The 13,361-nt window shown below is 49.5% G+C and overlaps 1 protein-coding gene across 2 annotated transcripts in view; it reads right to left on the reverse strand.

Annotated features, from left to right (window-relative positions):
* ODAD2 (outer dynein arm docking complex subunit 2) overlaps positions 1–13,361 on the reverse strand; it is a 1,108,894-nt gene that overhangs the window by 489,772 nt on the left and 605,761 nt on the right. For both annotated transcript variants that reach the window (XM_085631770.1, XM_085631771.1), the window contains exon 10: positions 10,168–10,315. In XM_085631770.1, coding sequence (XP_085487896.1) covers positions 10,168–10,315 — 148 coding nt within the window. The remainder of the gene's footprint in view (positions 1–10,167; positions 10,316–13,361) is intronic.

Here is a 13,361-nt window from a genome sequence, read left to right on the forward strand (position 1 = left end):
TGTAATCAATACGGGAGTACGTTCTGTGGGAGTGCGAGAGGAAAGAGAAGTCTCTCGTCGTGGGATTGACATCCCTCCAAACATCTACCAACCCCAAGCGTTGAAGTTGTGAGCGCAGCGCCGATCCAAATGCCTCCCCGGAGCCCTGTGTCAATGTGATGTATCTCTGTCCAAATCCCAGACTAAATTGAAGTCCCCCAAGAGCAGTATATCCCCCCGGGCAAAGTTTTCTAGAGTCATAAGGAAGGAAAGAATAAAATCTTGTTGACCCGTGTTAGGTGCATGGAGCGCTGCAAAGGTACATGTGCGACCTCGAAGATCTCCCCTAACCATGATGTATCTCCCGTTTCTGTCTGTTTTAGTGTCCTGAGCCGGAAAAGGAACCCCATCATGAAACACCAGTGCCACCCCGTTTTGTTTTGAAGAGTGTGAGGACCTAAATATGTGGGGGTAAGCCTTATGGCGCAATCTCTGATCTTCGGATTTTTTTAGGTGTGTTTCTTGAAGAGCTATAATTTGAACATTGTGATCAACCATGTATTTCCAGAATCGCTGGCGCTTGTTTGGGGAATTCATCCCCCTAGCGTTCCATGAAACTACTCTAACTGCCATGAGCACGTGAGGAAGACAGTTGCCCTAGAAACGGCATCTCCCCCCACCTCAACCCCATGTGGACCCCCCTCTCCCCCTCCACCCTAAGCAAATTAAAAAAAAGCACCAAGACATCAAAACAAATTTTAAAAATGCAACAAACTTGTAAAATGAGTGTGGTGACCCCCGCCTAGAGGGGAATCCCAAACCTAAACTACACTCTAGGGACATTACCATTTCCCGTCCCCCAACCCTTATCAAAGCAAAAAAACAAGGCAATCCTGCATAGTGAAACAAGTCCCGCCTCCCATACTGAGTACTCTTGAACTAAGACATTTTGAACTGAGCAGTGAATAAACATGACACTTTCTCTAGAGAACAGCTCCATCTCACGATTTGAGCAGGTCCCGGTACCCTAGATCCTTCCCCTCGAGACCCCCCCCTCCTTGTGTATAGAAGTCATCTTCTGACCTGACTTCACCCTGCCATTGTGCTCCCGTATGGACCATGTCAGGTGTCAGAAGTAAGGACACTGGTGGCCTCGGGGCACCCAGAACCCGGCCACATGCGGAAGATGCAAGTCCCCTGCTCCATCCAAGTCCCCAGGGTTCCCCGCCTGACCCCTTCTGCGGGGGCAGGAAAGAGGTGAGTGGGTACAACCGTCTCAAGATGGCCGGAATTCCCTTCAAAAGGGTGCCCATTCAGTCATCAGACCAGCCATACAATGAGCTGGGGATCACTCTGCGCTCTCAATCCTTGGACTCATTCTGGAGCTTTTGCGTTTCTTCTTCCCACTCTGCGCCATTGCCCGCCATTACGACAATCCGATCGGCCACCTCCTTCCTGCACCGACGAGGTATTGGGAAGCTCCAAACCGAGCAAGGTTGCCGCCTCCGAAAAATCGACACAGTGTTGCTGTTTATTTTGCCATAGGAAGGCACTCCCAAAAGGGTATGTCCAGCGGTACCTGACGTTCTTTTCCTTTAGGTGCTCCGTGACCGGTCGGAACTGCTGTCGACGCTGGAGAGTGGCTTGGGCTACATCTTGATAGAGGGTGCACGTTGTGTTCTGAAAAGAGATGGACTCAGAGGCCCTAGCCTTTTGTAGGACTAGTTCTTTTATCTTAAAAGAGCTGAACTTGGCCAGAACATCCCATGGTCGGCAGTTCTCCCCCGAAAGGCGTGGGCCCACTCTATGGACCCTCTCCAGTCGAACCTCCGGACCATCCTCTCCGAGGGTAGAGGAGAAGAGGCCCACCATGAAAGTCTCTAAGTCTGATCCTTCGCAACCCTCCTCCAGGCCCCGGACTCTTATGTTGTCACGACGAGAGCGATTTTCCAAATCTTCGCACTTGAGTAAGGAGCCGCGAAGTTGCTTGTGGAGGTCGGCCGTGCTTTCTTCCAGAGTTGAGATCTTGCCCACCACTTCCTGATGTTGCGCTTCCAAGTCGAGCGTGCGAGTGCCCACGGAATCTATATCGACTTGGACAGTCACTAATTTCTCGCGCCCCTCCGCGCGGAAGGTTTCGAAGGAGGCTTCCATGTCTGCTTTGATATCTGCCCGTAATTCGGTGCGTAGTTCGTGTTTAAAGTCACGTAGGGAGGCGAGGAGGTCTTCACGTGTCAACGCCATGGTAGCTCCCTCTTCTATTGACCCCCTTCCAGCCGAAGTGAAGTAGTTGGAGATCTTATTATTGGGGTTCTTCTTGGGTGGCATAAGGGGCCCTCCACTCGGTCAGCTCTCGGCCGCCTCTCAGGTACGTAGAAACTGTGCCTTCCCAATAATCTCTAGTAGGGATTCCCTCGCCGCTCTCGGAGGCTCACTGCTCCACCCCCTCAGGGCCAAGAAGAGTCCGTCTTCACAGCGCCCCTCATGGCAACTCACAAGAGACAGTATGCTCAAGCGTGTAAAGCACCCAGTCCTCACATCTGCACGCTCCGTCAGCTCTGCCACCTAGACGATTTTCCTTGTCATCGCCTTGCGCCAACCAGGGATCACACTTCAGTGAGAGAGGACCTTCCGTCCGCCACATCGGGTTCAGGCACTCCACTCATGTGCATCCCACTGGGAACATCTGACCCCCTCATAGAGTGTCCTTGACTCCCTCAAGCCCGTTTGAGACGCAGCTCCGGTTAGATAGGAGCTTGCAGCTGCCTGAAAAGCACCCCTGGGGCACCACCATTCACCCCCAATCACCCGAGGGGTTAAATAACTCACACAGTTCGTGGTAGGTCGGACACGGCAGGCCTCAGCTCCATCCAGCAGTCTGGAGCCGATGGTGCAGGATGGGTTTCACTGTTGGGGACAGGGCGGCCGCAACCGCAGATGTCGTAAGCTGCCAAATGCGCTGTGTGGGTCGGCGCCGTCCGCCATTTTGCACGCTGCTCCGTGGCAGGACTAGGGCATGTCCGCCCACCTCCGCGTATGTTCACTGGGGGCTCCCAGGAGTCCAAGGACCGCAGAAGCGCTCCCCTCCCTAGCACTTGCGGTAAGGCTTTTCGGGAGCAGAGCGTCGCGGGAGATCTTCAGCCGCGCGCTCCCGTCATTTGCGTTCAGGCGGCCAGCATTTCCTCTGACGCTTGTGTGCTTCCTGCCTCTTCTTGAGCTGCAATCAAACGCCCTCCAGGTCCCCGGACGTCGCAGGCAATGCCTCCTGGTGCAGCGCTACTCTGGCATCTCGGAGCGCCCCCCACCAAGTCGGTAAGGTGCCTCGCTACTTTCGATTTCGTAGGGCCTGGGAGGGAGCCGATCGGATTCACGTCCGAATGGCCATGTTGGTTGGCCACGCCCCCATGATAAAATATTTGAAGCTGGAGTTCCCAACCCAAAACTAGTTGAGGCCTTCCAGCTGGCAATTCTGGAATTGTTTAAGATGTCTCTGGTACCCTCTGGGCCACTCCTCAAGGATATGCACAATCCTAGGGGCTTGGTGAACCTGAGTTCTCTGGCTCCAATACCGCCAAACTCTTTGCCTCCAGGGGTCACAGATCTGGCACTTAAAATGAAGTCTAATTCAGTCAGGCCCTCCTTTAACATGGTCTTAAACACCACCTTGAAAGGCAACAGTGCTGGTGCCTTTCAGGTAAGCTTAGATTATTGGAAATGAAATTAAATGTATGAGACCTGAAGGCATGTTTTGAGACAAAGCTTGGTGGTACACCTACATAGGGGTGTGACAATTACCCCAATAGAAGAAAATGTTTGGCTATGACTATATGCTATGAAGTGCTTAATAAGGATTGAACAGAGGATGTTAACTCACAGGATGATAATCTCCTTTCCTTGTGTAATACTGATGTCGGCTTAACTCATGATTACCAAAATACAAGTTGTCTAGATCCTTCCCAAGAAGGGGATAAAGCTTGTCCCTCAGTCCTCTGTCAGCCTGCTTATTCCCTACTGTACCACTGTAGTAGAAGATTTGTAGTTGACCCTGCTGCCAGCAGAGGTAGGTATAACATTTTGATGGAAAATCTGCAACTATCTTATGCTGCTTTAGAGTCCTTGCTCTAATTTATTGAGGATCTTGTAGAACCTGTCCTAGCAGCATGAGAGAATCCCTTCTTGGGCCTACCAGCCCACAAATTGCAAGAGGACATAAACCTAGGTCACATGAGGCTCAATATCTTTTGTCTCATCAAGCAGTCTAGTGGTTCGTTCTTCCTCGAAATGGAACCTAAAAACCTTTCACCCATGGTTCATCCATGAAACTGGACATTACGAGTCAAATAGTCTTTGCCTCTGACTGTCTGACTCTTGGAAAAGTGAACATCACCTGCATCTTGGTCGCTATGTCTACTCCCAACACGAACTGGCAAAACTTACAGTCATCAACGTACTAGACTAGATGAAAAAGTAATTTTCTAACCTAGTCAATAACAATTTAGATGCCTCTAAACAGATCCTGAAAACAGGCCAGGACTTTGCAGACATCGTGGCCTGATTCAAATATACTTCGAAGCATTTCACTGGTTTCTGGGGGTATGTCCAGGGGGTATGTCCAGGCAACCTTCATGGACTTGCAAACACAACAAGATACAGACAGAGTGCTGAAACTTTTCAACCACTCACCCCAGTCAAGAGATCTGGGTTTAATCCATTGTTATTTTGCTGACTATGCCACCCATGTTTGGACCCAGCCATATGCAAATCAATCTTGACCTTGCTCCTTCATGGACTTGACATTTGTTGGCAAGCGACTGTTTGGAAGAAAGACAGATTCCTCCTTATAATGCATTGAGAACAGCAGATCTATGGATTCCTTGCCAAGCATAGCCTCCCCAGTGAGGTAGTTCTCCCAACAGGACAAGAGATTTCAAGTCTGGTAGAGACAACTTTCTCAAATGATATAGGCCCCAACAAATGTACCCCTCTTTTCAGGGCAATGGTGAATCTAGGGTATGCCATCACTATCAATTCACGGCTATCCTCTGACCACTCTGCTGTTTCAAAATTTCTCTAAGTATCAACCCTCCTTTTTTCACCACCAACTTGCAGTCAGGGGAGGTTGTCCCATTTTTCCACCATTTGGGAAGCGACAATTACGGACTTGGGAGTCATCCAGGTATTCTGAAAAGGACTAAACCTTACCCTTTCTTTTCTCTCTTCCAGACTACCATCCATCCACCAGGAGGTGCTATCTGGCAAACAGCTCTACTTTAGAGGCTGAAATCCTCACCCTATTGTACAAAGGGACCATTTAGGTGACATCTCCTGTAGAACGATGCACAATATTGTACTACTTTTATTTCATAGTTCCCAAGAAGGATGAAAGTCTGAGACACATCCTTGACCTTCACCTCTTGAACCTGTTCATTCGGCAGGACAGGATCAAGATGATGTCCCTGAGCCAAGTTCTGCTAGCCCTAAATGCACAGGATTGGGTGGCATCTCTGCATATCCACAACACATATTTCTATTTGACACTTCACCCTGCTGATAGGTGTTTTCTGAGAGTCACTCTGAGGCCCCAGAATAATCAGATAACACTCCTGCCATTCGGACTGATGACCATGCATCTTTACAAAAGCACTTGCTGTTGTGGCAACTTTACTTTAATAGTCAGTTCATATAGTTCCATACTTTCAAGACTGGGTGGTCACGTATGAGGCCCCGGCACTGGACAAAGAATTTCTTAATTGCACAATAACTCTCTTCCATAACTTGGGCTTTACAATCAGTTCCCAGAAATCACTCCTCACTCCCATGCAGAGGCTGACCTTCAGAGGAGTAGTAATAGACCCACCTGCATGAAGACTTGTCTACCTCCTCTGGAAAATTGTGGTTATTTGAGAGATGAGTCTGATATATCTTGTTCAGAATTACTCATCATTATGCATGCCTTACTAGGCTTCATGGCCTCCTGCATACTGTTGGTGCCACACACCATCTGGTGGTTGAGCAACTTTCAGTGGGGTGTGCGTTAACATTGCTCCAATATCAAAGAAATCTTTTGGCTTTTTGGTAATCTTCGCACACGTCCATTTAGTTCTGTTTGGTGAAGGGATCACTCCATTTGACAAGTCCACCCCTCAACCCTCTGCAATTACAGGCTACTGTGGTCATGGACACCCTTTGGCGGAGTGGCAGTGCCAACTGGGTGACATGATGGTGCAAGGTGTTTGGTCGTCTTTGGAATAGTGTCTGCAGATAAACATGCTGAAGCTGCACATGGTACACCTTCCCAAAGGGCATTCCTCCCTTTCATCAAAGAGAGCAATTCTCATATTTACATCAGCACCACAAGGGAATTATTTCAGTAGACAGGGCAGTGTGGACCATTGACGCTGGGATGTGAGTCCTCTGTTGCAGAGAGGGATAATTTTCCCAATAGCGGTTCACCTTGCAGGTTTAGTCTCTTCAACTTGACAGTGACTGCTCTGTATAATCTCTCACTGGAGGCTCTACATCCCAAAGTGATGGAAGTAATCTTCATCAGATTGGAGTGCCAATACGTGGTTCCCTTCTCCACAGCCCAGAGATTAAAGTGTCCACCATTTTGTGCTACACACTTCCCTTTGAATAGTTCCTTGGGTGGGTGGTTTGCATAACTTCCTTAGTTAAACAGCACTGCTCAATCTATCCTTTCAGGAAAGTATTCCTTTGGGATTCATTCAGAAGGTGAGAAATCTGCAGGAAGATGCATACATTAGTGGAAAAGTTACTTCCCTTTGGCAACTATATTTCTGGTAAATACATAATCTTCCTGCTGATTTCTCACCTCCTTTCCTCCTTCTCTGACGAGTTTGTGGCATGCATAATAAGATTCCAAAGTACGCAAATATAGCATGTGCTGTCAGTGATGCTCTCTCATTTGCTCTCTGCATTCCGTGATGGAAAAGTCGCCCTTCCGAAGCCTCTATACTTCTTGAAAGATCACCTTGTCTGGGATTGAAGACCCAACGACCTTGCCGTAGCCTTGCTCTCCTTGAAGCATTCCAGAGCGGCATCCGCCATCTTGCCGAACAACCCAGACCCATCAAATGGTAGGTCCAACAAAGCCGACTGCACATCTTGGGAGAATTCAGAGGACTTTAGCCACGCACCCCTCCTGGTGGCAACAGAAGACCCCATAACTCTGGCAACTGAGTCTGCTGTGTCCAGTCCACTTTGAATTACTTGTCGTGCAGCTGCCTAAGCATCAGTCAAAACTTCATTGAAGCCGGCCCTATCCTCCTCCGACAACTTTGGTGCCAATTTTTTCGCTGAGTCCATAAGCGCATGGATATAGCGCCCCAACAGACAAGTCGCATTTGTTTACTTTAGGGCCATGCTGGCCGAAGAAAAGACCTTTTTGGCCGACTGGTCCATCTTTTTGGCCTCTCTGTCTCCTGGAACCTGAGGGAAGGCACCCTTGGATCTTCCCGAACAAGCAGCCTAAACCACCAGGCTCTCAGGCGATGGGTGCGATGTTAAAAACTCAGGATCCCCTGGAGCCGCCCTATACCTCCTTGCAACGGTCCTAGAGACCGCGGGAGCTGAAAAAGGTTTACGCCATACCTCTAATACTTGGTCGATAATGGCCTCATTAAAGGGCAACAAAGGCTCCGAGACTGCAGTAGGCGAATGCAGCACCTCAGTAAGAATATTAGACCTGAACTCCGTGGTTGGTAACTGGAGGTCTAACAACTCAGCAGCCTTCCTGATGACTGCATGATACGGCGCTGCATCCTTTGAGGGCTCATCTGATGGCGGAGTGATTTCCCACTCAGGAGACAAATACAGCCCACTTGCCTCCTTTAGCTCCTCAAACATTTCATCAGAGTCAACCAACTCTCCCTTTTCAGCTTCAGCTTCCTGCAAAAGATACCTCCTTTCATCCACCACTCTCTGCGCCTCCCTTCTGGATCGAATCCGCACCAGCGGCATCGGCGGCGCCGTGTTCGAATCCGCCGGCGCCGGCCGCGGCTTCGAACGTGGATCCGCTGGAGCAGCCGGCTTCGAACGAGGTCGAGCCGGTGAAGAGGGAAGAGGCGTCGACGTCCTCGATGCCGGTAGATGCCAAGACGGCGCCGCTTGAAAGAACGGCATGAATGGAGCTTGAGGATAGACCTGCGGCACTCCCAGGTTAAAAGCCATCGGACCAATCGGACCCGCAGGTGCACCAGTGGTATACATGGCCCTCGAAAACACCCCATACATCGCATTTAGATAATGCGAGGGGTCCTGACCCGGTCCAGGGAATACAGGGTACTGGTCAGGCATCACCGGACTCGGGCCTGACGGCACAGACGGTGGTATTAGCGGCGTCACAGGCTCACCCGGGACTGGAAGATCCTCAACCGGGGCCGGAGACGGAGCCAGAGATGAATCCGGGGCCGGAGATGGAGCCGGCGTCGGGGATATCACCGGAACCGGAGATGAAGCCAGAGCCAACAAAGCCACTAGAGAAGAAGGAACTGGAGGTGAGGCCGGGACTGGAGAAGGAGACACGGATTCCCTCCGACGCCGAGCCGGCGACTTCGACTTCGGAGCCGAACTCTTATTGGAGTGATGACTAGAAGAATGCCTCCTCTTCTTCTTATGCTTCTTGCCTCTCGAAGCATGCCCCGAAGTCGATTTAGACGCCGACCTCGACCTCGATCTGGACTTCCTCCTACCGCTCTTCTCTTTCTTCATCCTGGTGATGAAGAACTTTGACTCCCTTTCTTTTAGAGCTTTGGAGCTCATCTTGCGGCAGCAGAAACAACCATCCACATCGTGGTCGGATGAGAGACACCAAACACAGTCTTCATGTGGGTCTGTAATCGACATGTGCTTGCCACATTCCCGACAGGGCTTAAAACCCGACTTCCTTGTCGACATCTTCTCGAAGAGAAACAGAAGGAAAACCAGAAGAATACACAAAGTATCAGAAAAGCTACTATCAACGATTCCCGAAATCCGTTGGCGTCGACGGCGCAGAAAAAAGGGAACTGACGTCATCACGCCGACGAGGTCTTCTTATGGAGCTGGTGACGTCAGCGGAGTCGCGTGCGGAGCCGTGTCTCTGTGACATCGTCTTCGACCTCATCGGCGTGGACTGCTACAAAAGTTTCCGAATGTTGCTGGCACAGGGGATATTCACAAGGTGAGGAATACACTGGCAGATGTATCCATCAGAAACTCCTTTACAATGTTCAGGTTCAGTTGTTGTCAGGACCTGCTGTACACATTACCACTGATTCTATTTATGCTGAAAATCTTACTAAGGAGTGGGATGATCAAGCTCAGCTGATTCTTATCTCCCCAGATTAGAAAAGGAGAATACAATTTGGTAGGCCAATCTGTTGCCACTCAGCACTTAACCACCTATTCCTCTCCTGCATAGGTTGGACTTCCTTTCGCCAGCAGGATGGTCAGGTCCTCCACATCAGTAAGATTATGCATCCACCAGAAATATAGTTACCAAAGTGTAGTAACTTTTCTTCTGATTTATGCATCTTCGTGCAGATTCCTCACATTAAGAATGAGTCCCAAATGAAAACCTCCCTCGAAGGAAGGATTAAGCAATGCTGTCTAAGGAAGTTATGCCAATCAGCTCTTGCAAGGTACATGTCACTATGTGCTTAGGGTGTTAGGCAGTATTGTTTGGCAAAGTATGGATGCCAATGTGGCCACCCAGCAGATATCAGCCACTGGAATGCTTCTGGTGAGAGCTGTGGAATTCACACCTCCCTTCCTCCTCCTCTGATAAGTTGGATAGTATCAAGATTCCAAGGTATGCAAGCATGGCATGTACTGTATTTGTCACTGTCAGGTATGCTCTTAGTTACTCTCTGCATGCCTCGTTGGGGTGAGGAAATTGTATCCGAAACTGACACCAGAGCGCCAATCCTAGTAGCTTCCCTTGTCATTGAATCAGCAGGCAGAGGCACACCTTATGCTGCAGGATGTCACCTCAACGATGCTGATGAGTAATTACTGGGGAAAAGTTTCCAGGTCAGTTTCCTGCCTGGTAGCATATTCATAAGGTGCGGAATCTGCTTGAAGATTACATATCGGCCAGAAATATTGTTACCAAAGGCAAGCAATCTTTTCACTGTAAATATTACTTTACAAACTTCAAGTTTCTAATTCAATATGTTTGATACTCACCTTTAGATACTTGACCAATTTTTGAATTTGCCAGTATTCAGATGGTAAATCAGTGGTTCCCTCCTGACGCCTGTCTGGTAGATCTTCATCTTCCTCACTCTCAGTAGAACTTTCACTAAAGTCTTCTGATTTAATTGCAGGAGTTTTACTAATAATAGAAATATGACAAATAAACTAATGAATATGTAGGACAGACATCGACTTAATTCTGATACTCTTACATGGCTATTTTTAGCAACAAACTTAAACTTGAAAATGTTGATACAGGTAAAAACAATTGATTAAACAAGTCCATCAAAGTGAGTCTCTGACCTCTCACATTTTATTGTCATCATTATCATATTCAAGAACACACCATAAGGTAAAAAAGACACCTCTATAGCAACAAGCATTGCAAAACCAAAAATTCACGGCAATTCTAAACCTAATGGTGTTGTCAATGTCTTTTAGCCATGTGTTATGGAGTGGATATATGTGGTGTGGGTTGGAATAATGTGGGTTGGACTGGAATTGTTTGTTGTGAAATTGTGTGGCATGGAATTGTATGGTGTTGAGTGGAGTTAAATGTAGTGGAATTATGTGGCATGGTGTGTAGTGGAATTACGTGAAGAACAAGTTACTTACCTTCTGGAATGATATAACATTAGTTAGTTATAGATTCCTTACCTTAGAATTACCCCCAGGCATCAGACTGGATCCGGAACGTTTTTCGGCAGCAGTACCTCTGCGTGTCGGAAGGTGGCGTCGGTTGGCCCTGTGTTTGTCGTTGCCGTTGTTTCGCCGGGATGACATTACGGCAGCTACTTAGACTCTGACCTCGTGTGCTGACGTTAGTTCTATACATGACTTTCCGTGCCACAAAACGCAGAGCCTTGCCAGACACGGACCACTGGTGCACAAAACCACGGACCTGAAAGGATGTCCTTAACCCTAGAAATCAGTTTGCAGAACAGGGAGGATGGGTGGGACAGTAAGGAATCTATAACTAACTAATGTTTCTTACAGATATATCGTTACCGAAGGTAAGTAACTTGTTCATCTGAAAGAACACGTTAGTTATAGATTCCTTACCTTAGAATAGATACCCCAGCAATACCAACCCCAGAGGTGGGTCTGCGAACCAAGATCACAACAGAAAGTCCTGGAGACCAGAATGGCCAAAGAAGCTATCTCTCCGTACTTGACTGTCAAGACAGTAGTACCTCGTAAAAGTGTGCAACGAAGCCCACGTAGCTGCTTGACAGATGCCATTCAGAGGAACGCCTCATCCCAGAGCAGTGGTTGCCGCCGTCGCCCTGGTGGAATGGGCGCCCAGCCCAACTGGAGGCTCCTTCTTTGCCAAAGAATAGCAGGCTTTGATACACAAAATGACCCATCGGGAGATAGTTTGTTTGTGTATGGCCCGGCCTTTCTTGGTGCCCACATACCCAACAAAGAGCTGGTCATCCACCCGGAACTGTTTGGTGCAACCCAAATAAAAGGTAAGCGCATGTTTTGGGTCCAGACGGTGGAGCCTCTCTTCCTCCTTTGAAGGATGCGGAGGCGGAAAGAAGGTGGGCAAAGTGCTCGTCTGCCCGATGTGGAAGGCAGTGACTACCTTGGGCAGGAAGGATGGACGAGTCTTGAGGACAACTTTGTACGGATGCACAGATAGAAAAGGCGGCTTAGAAGAAAGCGACTGGAGCTCACTCACCAGTCTGGCAGAGGTGATGGCCACCAGGAAAGCAGTTTTGAGAGTTAAGAGCCTCAGAGGACAGTTGTGAAGTGGCTCAAAGGGAGCGCACATTAAATAAGTTAAAACTAGGTTCAGGCTTCACTGAGGCATAATGAAAGGAATAGGAAGAAAGAGATGAGTTATGCCTAACAAGAGACGATTTACCACCGGGGACTTGAAAAGGGAAGGCTGATCTGGGAGCCGAAGGAAGGCAGAGATGGCTGAGAGATAGTCCTTGATAGTGCCCAGAGCAGAACCCTCCTGGGCCAAAGACCTCCGACCCTTGGTCTAGGCCCACTCTCTCCCCGCAGCTCCGCTGTGCCGTCTCTCTTGCCTCCCGACCTCAACCTCTTCTTTGGGAGGTTCGAACCTGCTGCCCACTCCTGCGCCTGCTGCCCGCTCCAACTGGGACCAGACTGCCTGCAACCACCGTAACCTTTCTCAGCCGTTTTTTTTCTTAATTTATTCCCTGTTGTGCCACTGTTATTGTGCCCATCTGCGTCTTTCTCTAATTCCACCACTGTTTTTATTTTCTCGTTCCTGCCTGTTCCTTTCGCCGCTGCTGTCCCTGCGGCCCCTCCACCCCGGAATTCTCCTGCTCCTGCCTCCCAGCCTCTCATCCCTCCCACCTCCCCTGTTTAATGGTGGCCGTCTGCGACCCGACCGCGGCCAGCGCCAGGAATCCTGGACCTCCCACTACCCATCGCTACGACACCACCACCCTCCTCGCACTCAACCCTGGAAGACTTAGAGAAAGCCAACTGGCCTTGCCGAACACAACCTACAGTAAGTTCTCCTGCCTCCACTGCTGCCAGACCCTCACCGCCACCCCTACCTCCAACACCACCGACACCAGCACCGGCGACACCCTAAAATGCATCCTCCTCAACTTACGCTCCATACACAAACAAGCCATGGAAATCTGGAACCTACTTGACTCTCTCTCGCCCGACATCACCTTCTTCACAGAGACCTGGACCAACGCATCCTCCACCCCGACATCAGCACCGCCATCCCAGACGGATACAAGATCCAGAGGAAAGACTGCCCCAACCACCCAGGAGGGGGCCTCGCCATAACCCACAAGAGCACCCTCTGCCTCACCACCTACAGCGAAACCTTCCCCTGCACTGAACACCTGCACTTCCACATCCAGACCACCCCCAAAGCCACACTCCGAGGAACCCTCATCTACAGACCCCCCAAACACCCTTCGCCACCACCATCACCGACATCATCAAACCCCACGCTGTCGCCTCAACAAACTATATACTCATTGGAGACCTGAACTTCCACCTCAACAACCCCAGCAACCTCAACTCCACTCTCCTTCTTGACAACCTCGCCAGCATCGGACTTAAACAACTCGTCAACACACCGACCCACAGAGCAGGATACACCCTTGACCCCATCTTTGCGGCAGGAAAGAGCCTCAAATTCAGCCACACAACGCAGCCGCTATGGACCAACCACCACTGCG

Source organism: Triturus cristatus, chromosome 10, assembly GCF_964204655.1.
Source record: "Triturus cristatus chromosome 10, aTriCri1.1, whole genome shotgun sequence".
NCBI classification, from domain to species: Eukaryota; Metazoa; Chordata; class Amphibia; order Caudata; family Salamandridae; genus Triturus; species Triturus cristatus.